At 42.4% G+C, this 18,840-nt stretch overlaps 1 protein-coding gene across 3 annotated transcripts in view; it reads right to left on the reverse strand.

Moving 5' to 3' along the window:
* EPS15 (epidermal growth factor receptor pathway substrate 15) overlaps positions 1–18,840 on the reverse strand; it is a 94,610-nt gene that overhangs the window by 49,125 nt on the left and 26,645 nt on the right. For all 3 annotated transcript variants that reach the window (XM_018552499.1, XM_018552500.1, XM_018552498.1), the window contains exons 5-11: positions 17,030–17,125; positions 15,313–15,378; positions 13,568–13,693; positions 13,388–13,447; positions 12,019–12,225; positions 10,364–10,509; positions 8,127–8,283 (exon numbers count right to left, since the gene is read on the reverse strand). In XM_018552499.1, the coding sequence (XP_018408001.1) occupies positions 8,127–8,283; positions 10,364–10,509; positions 12,019–12,225; positions 13,388–13,447; positions 13,568–13,693; positions 15,313–15,378; positions 17,030–17,125 (858 nt within the window). The remainder of the gene's footprint in view (positions 1–8,126; positions 8,284–10,363; positions 10,510–12,018; positions 12,226–13,387; positions 13,448–13,567; positions 13,694–15,312; positions 15,379–17,029; positions 17,126–18,840) is intronic.

An 18,840-nucleotide genomic window follows, 5' to 3' on the forward strand; every position in this document is an offset into this window, starting at 1 on the left:
TACTATATCATCAGGAAGCTGGCCGTCTCTTCCTGGTTATTGCAGCCCCCTGATGATCCCTGGGGCAAGCGCAGTGTGGTGTAGATCGCCCACTGCATGCCCAGTGTGGTGTAGATTGCCCGCTGCATGCCCAGTGGGGTGTAGATTGCCCGCTGCATGCCCAGTGGGGTGTAGATTGCCCGTGAAGTCCATCACGGGAGAAAGCTTGGGGCGGTGGCTACTTTACAACACACACAGCCGAGTGATACACAAACAAGCAATAATAGTGTTACGATACTTGAATGCATTCAAAATATAATTCCTGAATTTAGCATCACTTTACTTAAATTGCTACATAGTTTGTTCAGTGTAGATTATCCTCAGCATTGAAGAGTGCCCCCTTTGCCCATTGGTACTAACCCTCAGCTGTACAACAGCCAGAGGCCCAGGGGAAGAGGAAACCCCTAACATGCTTTCTGTCCCCAGTTTTCAACTAAATTAATATACAGCCTATCTTTCTATAGAATGACTGGTTGTCTTTTAATGGAGAGTAAAGAGTGTAATAGTTTGCATGAATGCGGTGTGACTGCTGCATGGTAAACTGCATGTGTCATGGCTTTTGCCGTTTACTCTTCCAGCTAATCAGTTTCAAAGCCGCTTGAGACACTGTGATGGCTGTGTATATTTCTTGCCCTATCCAGTGTATAGATTATTGGTTCATAGAAAAAAAATGTTTTAATTGTTTTATTAAAGGAGTGCCCACATATATGATCCTGTTATAAAATCAGCATTGTAATACAAATACATACGAGAGTTATTTTTGATAATACAGTCAAAGATTATTTGAAAAATTACAGATCATTAACCCCTTTGTGACTGACGACGTACAGTGTACGTCGCCAGCATCGGGGCTGTTTAAACAGACTCCCGGCGACTTTTGCCGCCGGGACTCTGTTTAAACTTGTAGAGCCGACTGTCGGCTTTACAACAGAAGCGATCCTGGCGACTTACCTGTCGCCAGATCGCTTCTGCGTCCCGAAGAAGGGGCCGCCCCCCCCGCCGGACACCCCCGCCGTGCTTCCCGGGCTCCGTTGCCCCTCCTACGGGCCCGGGACCGGCGATCTTGGTGTCCGCGGGGAGCTGGGGAGGAGGTCGACGAACTTCCGTTCATCGATCCCCTCCCCGTTCTATGGGACCGGGAGCGATGCAGATTGCATCACTTCCGGTCCCTGGGCTGTCAGTTCTGGGCTCCTGCAGCCCAGCTATAAGCTATTGAAGTGCGATCTGCACTTCAATAGCTTATTTCCAGTGTAAAGGTGACACTGGGGGTCTTTTGGACCCCCAGCATCACCTTAAAGAGTACCTGTCACCACCATCTGCTATCACATGGGGGGGCTTGTAAGCCCCTCTATGTGATAGCTGTCAAAGTAAAGTTAAAAAAAAAGCTTTTTCAATTAAAATTGAATAAAATCAATCTAATAATAATAAAAAAAATTTTAAAGTCCCCCGCCCTCGCGAGCACGCGCGTCGCCACGTAAACACGCGTCGGGTGCGCCTACGTATGAAAACGACGAACGCGCTACACATGTTGGGTATCGCCGCGCACGCCGGAGTGAGAGCAATAATTCTAGGGCCAGTATTTTGGGGTATCTCTAAATTGATGACCTGTGGGGGCTTTTAAAGCGTCTTCTATTGACTTTTTGGGGTACTGCAGTTTTTCGCCGTTTCACAGACGCACGCAATTTGTAACCTATGCATGTTGGGTATCGTTTTACTCGTTGTAACCTCATCTTTTATATGTCATTTAAAAAATTGGTATTTTGTTGTGTTTTAAGGCATTAAATTAAATTTTTCAATTAATGTTGGGGTTTAATAAGGAGTTGCGCTAATGTTGCGCAACATAAAAATTTGCAACTACCACCATTTTATTCTATAGGGTCTTGGCATTCAGAAAATATATAATGTTGGGGGGTTTTAAGTCATTTTGAGGCCTAAAATGTGGAATATAACATGGGTGCAAAAAATTAAAAAAGGGCCTCAGTCATGAAGGTGTTAAAATACAGTATAAGCATATCGGAAGATTGTTGAAATTATTGTCTGATGACAGGTTCTCTTTACCACACTAATAAAACAGACCTGACACCTTTTTATTTAACCAGTGTACCACAATGCATGGGAAAAATATAAAAAATCAAGTCCCCTGGAGCTTTTAGCGATGATGTGCCAGTATGCACAGCATGAACAGCACACTTGCGTACGATTGTTGCTTCACGTGGTTTGCAAAGGGTCTTGTTCTCATTAGCATATAATGTAAAATGCATCCATACAACTGCTCTTCTCTTACTCCCACACATTGACATATCTGTACAGTATGTGCAGCAAGTGTTTGCTAGCTGGTGTCCCGCTGGGTAGATCAGTAGGTTTATTATTCAGTTGTGCTATACAGGCAGTCCCTGAGTTACATACATCCGACTCCTACTTACAGACGGAGCCTATTACTGTACACAGGGGTAGTTGTAATGATTCCGCGCTCGTGCTGACGAGGAGTGCCCACCTTTTTGGGTCTGGTTTGTAGTACTGTACGTACATTACAGGAAGTTGGCTCTTGTTAGACATGCAGGAAGTGAGAGGAAATCTACCACTAGGAAGGGAAATTCACTCCTGTAAGTGTGATCATGGGCAAAAGGTGTCTCCACTGAAGCTTTATCACCAATCCTTGTCTCCACAACAACCCAATTCAATCTCATGTTTAGTTTAATAATTTGTATTGAAGTTATAGTCCATCACGGGGGCGAGCTTGGAGCGGTGACTACTTTACAACACACACAGGGACCATGGGGAACAAAAGTAGCCACCCTCCAGAAGGAAGGCCAGTGTCAGCATCAATTCAGAGAATATTTGAGGATCTACAGCTCAGTGATGCACAAATAAGATACATTTTTGTTAATAGTTACACATCACAGATATCTTATCCCACCACAAACATTAGTTCTGGGTGGAGGTATTCTATGTGCTAGTGCACAAGGGAGTGAGATCAGTTTAACTATGTAACCCCAAACCAAATCACTTTCCTTATTTGCTCCATTTTTAATACATTAAATACATATCTGAAAGGAGTTTGCTATGTCTGTTCCAGAAGTGGAGAAAATACCTGCTGATCCTACCAGAAATTGAGTGCTGTCGCGTCTACTCTGCAGTGCTATCTAAAGCAGTCTTTTCAGCCCTGCCTGCCCATCTCTGAACTACAGAACACTTTCCCCTATGTTATGTAGATGGAGAGGGTGAGGTGTAATCCTAGCATATGTTCTGAACTAGAGCAGCAGCACTGCTCATCCATATATCACAATACAGCAAGTAATAGTTGTCACCCTAGCATGGGAAATATGTTACTGGCAGGATCACCAGAAATAGACATCACAAAAAAAAAACTAAAGCAGCCTCCATGTTGGAGTGTACAACATTTTCAGGTACGAAAGCTGCCAAACAGATATCTTCAAATCTTGATTGCATTGCTCATCAAAGAGACCAACTGTGTGTTGTTCATGCCTGGGGCATGGCAGGGGAGATGAGAAAGGTGACATTTCTTCATCGGGGCAAGACATCAAGCTTTGCACCCTGGGGTGTTGATAAGGGTGTAGGCACATTGGAAAGACATGTCAAGATATCCGGATTTTGCATATGAATGTGACTGGCCATTGTCTAAAGATCAAAGGACAAGGTGTTGACCTAGGCCAAGGACTGATCTGCAGTACGATGGTGCCCCCTGCTGGAGGACTACAGTGCATGTGGACAAATGTGAAGGACCATGCCGATTGGCCGAAAGACATTTAAGGGACATGCGGAATTCTGGGTAAAGGGGGTGTCGATGTATGTGTATGAATGGGTATAAAAGTCCGTGCGCGGCGATATTGCTCTCTCTTTGAGCCCAGCCAGGATATAGGAACCAGAGGACGGACTTGCTGTGTAAAGTATTCTCTTGATTGTCTTATTGTATCTGTTTGTATCTTTTATTATGTTTGATTAGATTTGTGTATAAATAAATAAGACCATTGCTTCTTTTAACCATTGTATCGTTATCATCATTGGAAGCAGAGAATAGCAAGTTAGCTTATTTCAGGAAGTCATGGCAATTTAGATATTACACTCCATATCTAAGGACTGGTAAACTGCAACACATTATTTTTTTTCTTGGCTTTATATGCATGTTATCATATTATTCTGCACATTGACAAAATTATTGAGGATGATACTTGAAGAAAAAATGGTCACTGACACAGCAGAATACAACAGGGCCACTCCAACCTACTCTGGTGTAAAACTTTTAGATGAGGGCTGCCAGAAGCAAGATCTTTTCATCTGGCTTCCCAGCTCATCCCAAATGGGGCGATTTGGTAATTTCATTAATTGTATACATGTAAAGCTAGGTAAACAGGAGCGTGACAAAAGAGTGTAAGAGATGGTCTAACCTTGCAAAGCCAGAAGAGGACAGGCGAGAGTTAGGAATATTAGAGCGAGGCTGAAAGCAGATTGAGGCAGATGGAAATAAACAGTCCAGCAAGCTAGAAGGAAGCAAAGAAAGCAAACCAGGATAGTTGGTTAGTGCAAGGAGAAAACAAACAAGCCTTCTGAAGAACTAATTCACTGCATTGTAAAGGAGAACTTCCGGCAAGACAAAACTCATCATCACCTCACATAACACCAGGTTGTGTCAGTTTAGCATTTATCCATTTCTAAAATGAGCTCTAGCAGTCTGTATACTGAAGATTCAAAGTGCAGCATCTCCAGTGCCCAGCTGCTATATACAACACTGAATTTAGGTGGGCCTCCTTAGACTGAGAGAACACAATGGGGCGAATTTACTAAAATTGAATCTGGAACAGCTCTGCATAGTTACCAATCAGATTTTATCTTCAGCTTGTTCAGTTGAAGTAGTACTATGGGCAAAGAAAAAACCCCAAAACTTACTCTTGCAGTGGGGCTACCCCCTGACTGCAAGGGTTAAGTGCTCGTTTTGTTTAGGGGACGTACCCGATCTTGGCTCCCACGGTGGTCAGCGCTCACCTCTTCCCCCCTCCGCCCCGGTTATGTAATGTTCTCCGGCGTCCTCTCATCTAATTCAGGTCAACGGACCTGCGAAAGACCCAATGACGTTGGCGGTCCGTAGATTGCCAGAGAGAAGAGGCCACGGGGACCAATATAGCAGCCGGGCGGGAGGCAGTCAGACAGAGGATCAGGCAAGTAAAAACAGCTTTTTATGAGTCCCCTGGACCAAGTGAGCACGTATCCCTTGCAGGATTTGGTTCAGTAGTTGCTTTATTAAACAAAACATTTAAAAATTCAGACATTATCTGTTCTATTTACTTATTACTGAGTTCCATGTATTGCCTGGAGTTCTCCATAGTTCCTCTGTCCATAAACGTCGGGCAAGACTTACAGGCATAAAAAACATTAGAGGAGGGCTCCATGCAAAGGAGTGTGAAGATTTGAGGATATAGCTGGCACATGCATATGCTGCTGTGTTATTTGGTACAGTATAGCATAGCAGTATAGCAATAAGTGGACCTCTCCATGAAACAAACTGGTACTGTACTGTTACCAAACATTTTGTATGCATTTAGCACTCTTGCCTGTGCTGTGGTGCCATGTTCAGGTCCCACCAGGAAATCATCTGCATAATGTTCATATATAATTTGTACATTGTACCTCTCTGTGTGCGGTTTTCACATGCGCTTCCCTTTCCAATCGCAGTCTTGTGCACATACTGCAAGGCAGTCACCCCAAATCCACCAGGTACAACACTCAGTTGGGTCTGGACAACAATTTTAGGTTCCAGTGACACCAAAACCAATACAATCACCACGATCTATTCTAGGTGTCACTGGCTAGGGTAATAGAGGGGATTTGATGGATTTACACTAGGGATGGCGAGGGAGCATGGAGCCAGCTTCCAGTTCAATCAGGAAGCCGGGCGGCGTGTAATGACTAGCCGCCCGTCTTTCTGATACCGGAAGTATCGAGTGTGAGTACTGGCTCAAATACTCAGTATCGGCACTGATACTAGTATCAGTACATCCCTAATTTACCTATACACTATTTGGCTTGTGGGCACCGAACCATGATGCCAATATAAGCTTGCCGGACATCCCATTATTATTTGTTTTACACATTAGTGTTTTATATACCATGGACAAACAAAAGGATAAACCCAAATGTATGGTCAGTATAAACACACGATATTAAAGTAGAACTATGGCCTCTCAATGCAAAACAATATGCTACAGCATTTAATTATGAGTGCATCTGCAGTTAGAGTTTTCTTTTAGCACACCCTGTAAAGTCTCCCAAATATCCATTGATCCCGCCAGTGAAGTCCACCTAATGCAGCTTCCTCTGATGGGTTTGGCCACGATGCTTCACTGCTCCTACATTCACAGCAGAGTTGACACTCTCCTGTGAGCTGTGCCTGCTTGGAATACAATGGGATACAAAAATAAATTGCAGGGGGAGCTTCTATCAGCAGATTCAGAAGCCTGTGGCTCGTCAGTCAGCTCCTGGCCATGTCTAATCCTGCTCAGCGCTTTCTGAATTGGTAGCACTGCCTCTGTTGCTGAAACCTTCCCACTGTGAGCTGCAGTGTCAGACAGCGGAAAGCGCGTGAGACACTACTGAAGACGATCTTGGCACAATCAAGGGAGGTAAAGGAAAAGTCTTTTACATTATGAAGTTTGTGCATCACATAGTACCTGTATTTGGGTATTTAGACAGTCATAGAGAAGGCTTTAGTTGTACTTTAAATGTTAAGCTCGCACTCTCCAAGCAAGATAAACATTCACAGCAAAAGAGGGAAGTCACAAAGGATGTTAATCTACTTTGTATATTCTGCTATACAGCAGCATTTTATTCAAAGCATAACATACAGTTAAACATTTCTTGCAGTTAAGCCATAAAAGAAAAACAATGCAGTGAGCCTGTTATTGGGTGCAAACTCCCTATTCACTTACACCAAGTGGACCTGGAGAAAAGGAGTAAGGTACATTCCATACCGGGAAACGATCAGCTCTCTAAGGCAATTTGAAGTATAAATCAGAAGAAAAAAGACGTTTTGTTCATAATTGACAAGAATCTTCACAAAAAATAAATACACGAGCTCTTCATCAATGTAAATGCTTCTCAACACTGCAAACTTGTAACCAGCATTTCCCAAAACTTTGTACTTTGCAAAAAAAATAAAATAAAGTAAAACTTGCAATACAATTATTATGTCTGGGGATGACATCACTATCCTTCCAGGGAGATAACTGGGGACGACGACAAAGAGCACCCCATATCTTGCAAGAAGACACTCCGGTCTGATGCAAGAGCTTCCCAAAATGTGGTGTACTCTGTATTCCCCAGGGTCTTGCGGAAAGGAGTGTAATGCCATCCTTACCTAGGTGCTATGGACAGAAGACCAGGGTAAGAGAAGTATAAAGTCTAACTTTTTCTTCACAGGTACATTTTGCAAATACTACCAGCCACTAATGATTTCAGAGGGACAGGGCCTGTACATCATAAGTAGACCTTGTATTTTACCTCATGGTCTGCTTTAACAGGGCTGAAGGCTGTGAAATATTGTATGTAATGAATCAGTCCTCCAGTCACGTTGTGCACATCCCTTGATACTTTTAAATTAGGGAGCTGATATTTTTTTTCCCTCAAAAAATGACTGGTACTAGGAACCTTTTAAGACCATCAACAATAACAAGAAGTTACGTTTTCCTTTCATTTACAGAGGGCAGTCATACATTCTTCTATTCACTTAAGGACCTGGAGAATGTACCCAAACCTATACTGAAGTTTTGTGTGGTTACTTACAAGTTGGCTTCTTGCATCTCCTTGAAAATTCAGCAGCCCTACCAAAATTCCAAGTTTTGACCAATTTCTTCTGTCATTACAAGGCCTAGTCATTGCATCAGGCTTCTCCATGACACAGACTACATCACAGAACTGGGAAACACAACTTTCTAAGAATGGCCTTGTGAGAAGGAGCAGAGACATGTCACCATAAGGCCTGGTTCACACCTGGGCGTTTTACAGCGCGTTCTCAGAACAACTGTGAACATTGGTGATGCAAAGTGGAATAATAGTAGACATTCTAAACAACTTACGTTAGGTACGGCTGATCTTTCGGATGGTGGGATCATTTCTGGGGTGAGGACTTGAGGAGGATCAGTACCTTTTAACAGCTTGTGGTTGATAAAGTGAAAAGCCAATGCAAATTGTTCTTTGGATAGTTTTCCACAATCTTGTGTGTCGCACAAAGACCTGCATTCGAACAATAAACAGAAAACATAAGTCTCATTCAATAACTAAAACATCAAAGTGATGGTACTATAGTAAGCAATCTATTGCTGCCAATACATTGTCATTCCCCTCATTCAGAGTTGCTTTGCATATTTAATTTACGATTTCCAAGCTGCAGTCAGCAACAAAATGATATAATGCCTGTGATGTTATCAAATAGCATCTGAAACTTCTGCTGCACAAGGATGTTGGGAGAAGGGTGTGCAACCTCACAAAGAACTATACAGGGGGGGGGTTGGGGTTTGAAGGGACCGATCACAGTGCTGCACATTTTGCAAGTGTCTGGTTCCCCGTAGAGAAAATTAGAGTTTAATTTAAATACATTCAAGTACCTTAACTTTTAACAAAAATGTATCTTATTTGTGTATCACTCGGCTGTAGATCCTCAAATCATCTCTGAATTGGTGCTGACACTGCTTCCTTCTGGAGGGTGGCTACTTTTGATACCCATGGTCCCTGTGTGTGTGTGTTGTAAAGTAGTCACGGCTCCAAGGACGCTCCTGTGATGGACTACAATCTCACGTTTAGTTTACTAATTTGTATTGAGATTGTAGTCCATCACGGGAGCGAGCTTGGAGCAATGGCTGTTTTTTTTTCTTTATACAAACAAGTCCATAGAACGCCCCTGATGTTGTATGGTTTACAAGAAAGCCGTTTTAGAAAATCACAGATGATTTAGAAAATCACAGATGATTTAGAAAATTATGATGATTAGAAAGATTATTAGAAAATGCAGATTGCAAGAGAGTGTTCATTTTTAATAACATTACAAAATAGATTTTTGTAATCAATATTTTATTATCAAGTTTCACATTACAGAGAAGATTTTGTTTTATAGATAAGGAGAAGTAGGTACTGTAATAAAACAGGTCCTCATAACATAAGCCCACAGTTGGATAGTCATATCAACAAAGGCCAACACGGCCAATACATACAGACACATTTTTAAAGAAAGTGGGAGTATCCTTTTAAGAAGAACTCTGCTCAGAATACATATTACCAGTGGGCATTTCTTATGAGCTGCTGCAGCTTCACGCCGGGAACTGCAAATTACAAACACTTCTGAGCTGATGGACTGTTCAAGAAACAGTCCATGACAAAAGTCACCAGCACTCGAGGATACACTAAATAATAATCCAATTATTATTATAATCCATAACAAAAGTCACCAGCACTGACGGTCACTATGTCGCCCAGAAGTAGGGACCCTGCATGGCCCCGAAACGTCAGCTGCGTGACGCATGTGACAAGTCAATAAACAAGTGCCTGTACTTCTTGCACGTATCCTCGAGTGCTGGTTACTTTTGTTATGGACTGTTTCTGACACGGTGCCATCCGTGTTGTCACTTCAAGCACCAAGTTCCTGTTAAGGTCTATATGCTGTATGGAGTGCAGGTGACTTCTTGATATTTGTTCATGAAAAGGGTTAACTATAGGATGTAAATAAAAATAATTTAGTCTTTAATTGTCCAGAGCCTACAGAAGCAGGACTGAGCAGGACTAGGTGTTCAGCTGCTGACACAAAAACCTAACGCCCCATTCATATGGTGACTTATGCTGCATTGTGGGACTCCTGCAGATAGAGCCTAAGGATTCTTGCAGCAGGAATTCCAGGTGTCCACATTCAGATGTGGCCTCTGTACCTATTGAAATTAATGAGAGGGTGACAGAGGCTACATCTGTCTGACATTAGGTGATTGTCTCTGGACACAACTATCCTGCATCCAGGAACAAGTGTCTATCCCAAACTACATTGAATCGTATCATGTACGATTACATGGGGACTGCCATTGGCAGATGTGGCCATCCTGTCATTAACTTCAGTGGCCGCATCTGAATGGGGACACCCGGGATTCCTGCCACAGGGATCCGTAGATTCTTGCCACAGGAATGCCGGAACGCCCTGTGTGAACGTAGCCTTAGGGACAATACCTTTTCTCCAGGAACGTTGTGTCAAAAACAGGCAGGTACATCTACTGAAAATGTTTATTATTTAAAGACTGATTATTGGTTTGGATGGCAGTTCTACTGCTGCACTTACCAGATGTGGGCAAGCAGTCCTGGAGGCAACCCAGTTTTAAGGAAGATCTCTTTGACCTCCAGACCAGATACCAGGCCGTCCTGGTCTTTGTCAAGTTTCACAAAAATGTCATCATATTTCGTTTTCTCTACATGTGACACAACCCACTGTAAAGGAAAAATGACAGTGAAGGGCAATGTATTACACAACCTTATCGTAAGATCAGAGTAGATTTCCCTTCAGAGCAGATGATTAAGAGCTCATGTTATCCTTCAAAATATCATAAATCACAAAAGCAACGCCAGGTGATAGTGAAAGAATTATGCTGTAAACATACAGAGAGCTTAAATATGAAGTCAAGGCAAACAGTTAAATACATACAAGGGAACTCTTTTACTTGCCAAATGATTTGCATTCCTGTCCATCCAGTTCTACAATTTATACAGTTCTGTATGGCAGGGCAGGAGACCTATTTTCCTATTTAACTTCCAATTAGGGCCGTGTTATCTTTAGCTAGCCCTTATTAACTCTATTCTCTCCCTGTTATCCTTAGCTATGTTTTGCTGCCGTTTCTTTAAAGAAATGTATACTATTTGTAAAATTGCGCTGAAAATGCATGCAGTACTTTTTTAGGCGCAGTGAATTGTGCTGTGCCCATAGAACACAGTAGCTGGAACTGAGCCCATTTGGAACAGAGCAAATTGCCTTTTCTTGTGTTATGGCTGTGGTAAAAAAAAAGCCAGCGAAGCCCTAACGCATCGGGCTTTTTTTACATGCAAAATGTAAAAAAAAACAAAAAACTTTCCAACAACTTTATAACAAAGTAACTGCAAATGAGCAGACCCTATAGTAGGAAGAGGGTTCTGGAACTTAAAGGAGAACTAGGAGGTAAGTGCTTTTAACTCACCTCATAGTTCTAGCCGACCTGTGACAATGAGACTGGTCACAGGTCGACTCAGTAGATCAGGAGGTGAGCGAACACATACCGGAGTTCACTCACCTCTCGATCCTGTCACAGCTCTCTGCCGTGACAGGGGAGGGGCTGGATTCCCCCGTCCGATCCTCCAGCGCTGACTGGCGGAACGGACGGGGAGGGGGCGGGTACAGCTGGCTCTGCCTCTAGATAGGCAGAGCCAGCTGTCACTCACGCAGCTGGGCAGACCTCGACATCGATGTCGGGATCCGCTCCGGCTGCGGCGTCTCAGTATACGGGAGGACGCTAGTTTGTGTCCTCCCGGTACCCTAAGGAGAACTATGGGGAAAAGCCCTGACCCCATAGTTCTCCTTTAAAACCCATCTTCAGGCAGATATAAAAGGTGCATATAATTACACCGCTGAAAATAAATTTATGTCATTAAATGTATTTTTATTGCAAGCAGTGTCTGTATCTGAAGATAGAACTATGCCCCTCTTATAAAAACATGATTGAAAGAGTATTACAAGCACTAATGCAAAGCAAATTTACACGAATTCCGCTGGAAAGATAAGAATTTCTAACATCTCTAAACCTTTTCTCACGGTTATAAACGGTCTAATAAACTTGCCTGTACAGGAGTTTGTGACTGTAGCCCAAGAGATTTATTTCAGCAATTGTAGAAGTGGAACTGAACATAATCAGACATATCTATGTAGTGTAGGACATACATTCACTCGCTCAGCAGCTTGTATGTTCTTACTTGTGTAACAGGTGCTTTAGTGGGGAGGATTCCTACAGGTGGCAGCGAATGTCGTGGCTCTTTAGATGGTGGCATTGGCAGTGGTGGGATGATTGGCAAGGATGATGCAGGACCAGAGGACTTCCTCTTGGATGGTGGCACCAATGCAGGAGGTAATACCATAGGAACTGGCTCCTTCTCCAGAGCAGAGTACACCAGAAGCATTGCCTGCACAAACAAAGCCGAGATTATGTTAGCAGCCTGTTTCATTATCTCCATGATACTTTTTTTTAAACTTTTTTAAAACTTTTTTTTCGCTGTATCATATTTCTCAGAAGACTGTATCATAATAGGCATTATGTAAAGCACAGTTAAAGTGGATCTGTACTCACACGAAATCCCCCAAAAATACCCTTCGTAATCTGTACTTCATGTCAGCCTCTTTGGTAGCCATCTAAGATCTATGCAAGAATCCATTTCCCCTTAAAGTCAGTTCCTGCACTCTGCTATTCATACCAATCTGCTCCCCAAGGACTGGGACTCGGAGTTGGTGGGTAGTCACTAAGACACTGAGCTTTGCATTGTGGGAGGACAGGGGAACATATCTGGGTCTCCGATACACAGAAGTACCAGGAATTTAAGCAGGCCATTGTTGGGGATCCCAGCAGTAAATGAGAATGGTAGCTATAGGCATGAGAGGTTGCCTACAGGCCAGAAATAGGCTGTGTGTGGGGAGGGGTGTTTTAATACTGGTGTGTTTGAACTGAGAAATGAAATAGTACTTTTCAAAGGAAACCAGCACTGAAAAATATATTTGAGTCGTCACAAAGGCCATAATTCTGAAAAAGCAAGATAGCCGGCTGCATGCAGACCCTGTGGGCTTTAGCATTAAGTCCATGACCAAGAGCAAGTAAGCAGAAAGTGAAGTCAGAACTCTTCATCTGCAGACATTGTCCAGGTAAAGGATGCAAAGGCTACTGAAGCCATTGTACCAGAATGAAAGCCAGGCAACTAGAATTTTCTGAAAGAGAGGTCGGCACTAGCAGACTGCCTTTTTCTCTTAGCACAGGTTTCCTTAAGGGCCTATTCACACTTGTCTGCTTTGGTGCAGCAAAACTTTTGCTGCATGAAATGCATGTCAAGTAGAAATCCCATTCTCTACTGCGTAGCTAGTTCACATCTATGTGCTTTAGATTTGTGTGAAAATAAAGGGAAACTCTATGGGCTCAGCGACACCTATTTGAGTGCATTATGTGCCTTACACAGAACAGTTTGACTCCAGCCTTAATCTCAATACAGAAATGATGAACCGTTGTAACAGACGTGAGGAAATTTTATGGAGGGTGTGGTGAAGACAAACACATTATTAATTAGCAAACTAAATACTCACAACTGCAAACTCATCACGGTCTAAAAGTCCATCATGGTCAATATCACTTAACTCCCAGACCTGAAAAAAGCATGTGATTTAGTACATCTAAAAGAAATACAAATAAAGAGTTTAATAACCAGCAGAGCATGACACAATACAAGGCAAAAGCAAGGGGAGACACCTGACTGCCACACTCACCCTTCCCAGCACTTCCACAGGCAACTTGGAATTGAGCAGCACAGGTTTCACCTTGTCCCCCGATAGGAATCCGTTCAGAGGGCTTAAACTGTCAAATATTGCATCATATTTGGACTTTTCTTCTGCCTGTGAACCAATCAAAAAACATATTTCATAAAGAAGTAAATAGTTGATGATATACTTACTGAGCAAAACCCACGTGCACAGGAGTTACATCGTCTCCACACCCGACTGCATTCCCAAGGATCTAACAGACACCAGGAATGAGCCCGGATGTACACTGCATTGCGCATGCACCAAGGTAGTGCACACTATTTTAAAAGAATTGCTAAGAGACCGGGGAAAGAAGAGCCATGCAATGTCTGCTAGCTGTTTTTTTGTATGTATTATTAAAATTTTTGCTTTAAGAACCAATCAACTTTCTAAATTTTATTTAAGCAAATGAATATGGTTTGCATGCTGTACCACTATGGTAAATTACTTATTAAAAAAAAAGTTGCTCTGAAGACAAAGACAAATTACAATAGTGGATATGGGCCCTAAAGCTGGCCATAGATGGCTGAAATGTTAGTTGAATCCTGCAGAGTTGGACGAAATGTGAGCGGTCTGTGGCCCTGCAAACACTACCTGGTTCAACAAAAGTTGATTTTAAGATCAACGGAGCTGAGTGTAAAATGAAAAGCCAAACAGCGACTGCATCCTATCAGATGTAGTCACTGTTCATATATTCCAGCAGTCTGAATACAATGGTCAAGTCTGGTATGGATATCTGGAGGTGTGCAAAGAAAGAGGCCTGAAATGTATTCTCTTGGTGCTACTCGGTATTAGATAAGTGATATGTATATGTGTAATCTGCCTAACTGATAGGTAGCTTCCACGATCCAAAGAATCTCCACAGTATGCTTGGCTCGATGCTAAACACAGTAGATGTAGGTATTGAAGCACCACGCCAATTTAAATAGTCCAGATACAACCTTATTCCATTAGGGTCAGGGGACATTCGAGTAGGGAATCCATTGCATTTTGCAAAGCAACCTGCCAAAACTTCTGCTGACAAGCCTGAAGTACTCCCATCACAGTTCAATACAACTTTCAAGCTGTAGGGATTGTAGTCCACATACATGACTCCTCCTATTAAGCCCTGATGAAGGAGCTTTGTTCTGGGTCCCCAAAAGACATTGGAGGGAATTTATTAAAACTGGACGAGAAGAATCTGAAGGAGTTGCCTTTGGCAACCAATTAGCTTCTGTCTTCAGTATGCTCAGTTAAGATTTGAAAATGAAACGGTGGATGTTGATTGGTTCCCTTGCACAACTGCTCCAGATTCTGGCTGCTCCAGTTTTGATAAATTTCCCTGCAATGGCTTTTCTACTCGAATGTCACCTGACCCTAACAAACAAAAATAAGTTCTGCCTGGACTATTTTAATTGGTTTGGCTCTTCAAGTCCTACAACTACTGTGAATACAATGGCCAGCAATTTTTTTTCATTCAAGCTGAACAGGCAAAATTCGAGCCGTCTACGACCAAGTGTAGTTTTGCTAATGAAGACTAGAGACCTCCAATTTAATTCTATTGTTGCTTCAAGTACAGTGCAAGAAATACTCAAGGAATTTAAATAGAACACAAATACTTTCACCTCTCAATTCCCTTTAGGATATTCAAGGAGTGTTGTATTGTGCCGCAGCATAACATTTATGTACAATCTCTTAAGTAACAAAGAGTAAAAATCACATAGCTAGCTCACCCTGATTGCCCACGGCAGGTCCGCAGAGATGGGGGCAGCTACCAACGAGGGGCTTGCAGAGTCATGCTGAGGAAGAACACAAACAATTATGTTTAAATCAACTGATCAGTGGGCACTGTATAAAAGCTTACAACCTGTGAACCGTACCTGTAGATATGTTAGATGGTATACCAAGAAGGCAAGTCAGTTTTCTCCTACCTAAGTTAATGTTGGGGCTGCTCTATATATTATTATTGCCATAAAAACATATTGTGAAAGTTGAATAATCTGGCAGACGACTATACTGTAGTGTAAAGAGGTTCTTGGTAAAAGGACAAAGAACGACCTGCCTGCACAATCGCATGGACAGTCTTGAAACCGCTTCAAACCAATTTATTTTTTTGATTTTAAAGGGAGGTCATTGTAGTCAGTCTCCATATTTGTCTCTGTACTCATACTAAAAAACCATATACCGTCCCCCCACCAACTATTACACTAAAAGACCTGTGGCAGCACAGTCCTGTTGTACACTGTCCGGGTCTCAAATGCAGGTCAGGAGATCACCACATGCATCTATGAATGAATTATGAATGAATGATCTCAGACAAGTCTCATACTGATGTCTAACTGATGACATCAACACGAGCCCAAAGCCCAATGACACAGGCAACTTATCTCACTGTCAAACTGCTACAAATATGAAAAGTGGAGGGGAGCCTATTGAAATGGGGGTTGTTAAAGCTGAACTTCAGGCAGATCTAAAATAATCATATTAATGCAGCTTTGTAATCATTAATACTGTACATCATTAAATGCAATTGGTGTAACTACCAGCATCTGAGTCTCTTGCAGTCTCTGTGTAGCAGAGCTCAGACTGAGAAAGGAAAAATCAGCACAAGGAGCCAATCAGTTTATGTGCTGACAAGCAGCATTCTGCTAGCAGGAGAAAGCAGAGATATGAGCTCATGGGCAGCACTTCTGTCTTGCAGAACTGGGGGTCCCCGGTTTATATCCCGGTCAGGAGACCATCTACAAGGAGTTTGCATGCTCTGTGCTTGTATGGGTTTGCTCCGGTACTCCGGTTTCCTCCCACACTCCAAAGACATGTTGAAAGGTTAACTGTCTCCTGTCTAAATTGTCCCTGTATGTATGTGCAATAGGGACCTTAGATTTGTAAGCTCCTTAAGGGCAGGGACTGATGTGCATGTGTACTATGCAAAGTGCTGCATAAATTGTTGGTGCTATAGAAATACCAGTAATAACCAATCAGTGTGCTGCTTCTCCTTTCATTGTCCAGCCAATGGCTGGTGCAAGTCAATGACAGACTGGGCTCAGCTCAAGTGGGTTGAATGATCTTTGCCTTCCATTTAAAATGGAAGACTGAGGGAATCTAGTGGCAAAGAAGTTTTGCAGAAGTCAGCCTGAAGGTAAATTTTGCAGCAAAAGCCACTTTACTCATCATTCATCGGCAAAGCATTTTTATTTCAATAAGTTTTTATTAAGGATTTTATAAAGACAAACATGCAAAGATCAACATACAAAGATCAAAGCCATTGTACAATATCAGTGGAAACGTATAAGGAGCACAAGTCGCTGAGCTCAGCATATAACAGCATAACCTTAAAACATAAATCATTTTTCTTTTTGACTGAAGTTCGGCTTATTAACTGATTATTTATGTGACTTCAACTGACCTTTACAATTCAGCTATAAAAGGGAAAAAAAAAGAAGAACTTACAAATCTGGGAGGAGGCACCACCTTCTTGATGCTACTGAGTGACACCTCCATACCATTTTGCGCACAGGCCACCAGCTGCAAGGCTACAAAAAACTCCTTAGGAAAAAAAAAAAGATAAACTATTAGTGTTTTCTTAACATTGTAGAAAAGAGACGCACGCATGAAAGTACATGCACAGTCACATGCGTGACACTCTGTAGACCCAGAAAGTCAAACAAAAGTCTACAGGGAGCAATCAATCAATCAAGCACACTGAGTAAATATGGAAATTCCTGACTTTCAGGAAAGAAGTTAAAGTGACAGGACACAGGGTAAAGAAACAGCCATCCACAGTACCAAGCCTTTCACTTCATTGTCTTTGCAGGTTCATTAGAGACCATTGACCCCTTACGGACAAAGGCCTCACTACATAAAAGGGATTTTTTTCAAGTATGCTTTGATTGCATCAAAAACAACTCTGGTATGTATTCCTATTACAATGCTGATATATGCTGGGACTTTACAACTCTGTTAAATCTAGGGGTGGAAGAATAACCTGTAATACTCAGCTTATCCCTTCCTCCGGCAGGCTACCCCCAGGCTGTGCGACTGGTCCCTCATAGCCCCTTCTCTAAGGTGCTCCGGCCGGCAGTTGAGCTCTGACATTATCACGTGCTATTATCATGTACAATGCAGGACCAGCAGTCCTACAATTTATGTGCGGACGACAAGAGACTGCCCATAACTTAGAGCATCGGAGAGGAGGGAGGGAGGAATAAGACAAGTATTACAGCAGATTCTTCTACCCCTTGATGTAATGAGTAGTTAAATACAAACATCCACTCCCGGTGCTAGTTTCAGCAAGCGATCTTTCTTCTCCTAACAATCGTCAATCACACAGAGGGCTGCTCCATAAAAAGGGACCAGGGGACCTTAAGACCCGGTTCACACCTAGGAGTTTGAGCAGTTCGTAAAGCGCTTTTAAATGCCCAACACAAGGAATCCCATGTTTTTCAATGGTCCTGGTTCACACCCGAGCAGAAAAACGCCAAACCCCCAAAAAGGTACATGAGCTTCTTTGGCAGATAAAAGCACTTTTTTTTGCCCCAAAGACTTCATTGTAAATGCCCAAAAACGTGCGGCAGAAGCATGTTGCACATTTTCGTAAGCGTCTTTGCGTGTTTCTACGCGCGTTCTTCCATTGCATGCAATGTTTTATGAGCTGCCAGTCAAAACGCACGTCTTCTTGTACGCGTATTAAAATGTGCATAATGCGCAAGTAACCGCATGCTGTTAACGCACGTAGAAACGCGCAAAAATAGTGCCGCCTAGGTGTGAATCAGGCTTAAAGGATCGGGAAGATAGTAACAGTGAGCCCAAAATGTGTGAAGGACCGTTTTTTTAAAACCAATAAATAAAATGTAATATACTCACAAAAGTAGCCAAATAGCGCAACAATAATCAGTTTCAACCAACCAGGGGCACATAGACCCCTTTCCATGTAAAGTACAGGTGCCAAGCTTTAGCAAGCTGGCATGCCGCCTCACCGTTGGTGCGTGTACTAGCGGCTGAAGCGTGTCGGGGCTTGTCCCCTTCCTCAGAACCTAGGCTAGTTTTGTGAGTTCTAGAGCTGCAGCTAACGATTATTTTCAAAATCGATTAGTTTATTAAGATTATTAAGTTCGATTAATCGGATGAAAAATAAAATACATTTTAAAAAATGGCTCCATGTCGATTAGTTTTGCAGCCCTAGTGAGTTAATTAGCGCTTTTAGTTATTGGTTTAATAAACAGCCCTTCACACATTTTGGGCACTCTGTGCTTCTATCTTCC

Source organism: Nanorana parkeri, unplaced genomic scaffold (assembly GCF_000935625.1).
Source record: "Nanorana parkeri isolate BGI_ZX_2015 unplaced genomic scaffold, ASM93562v1 scaffold89, whole genome shotgun sequence".
In the NCBI taxonomy this organism is placed as follows: domain Eukaryota; kingdom Metazoa; phylum Chordata; class Amphibia; order Anura; family Dicroglossidae; genus Nanorana; species Nanorana parkeri.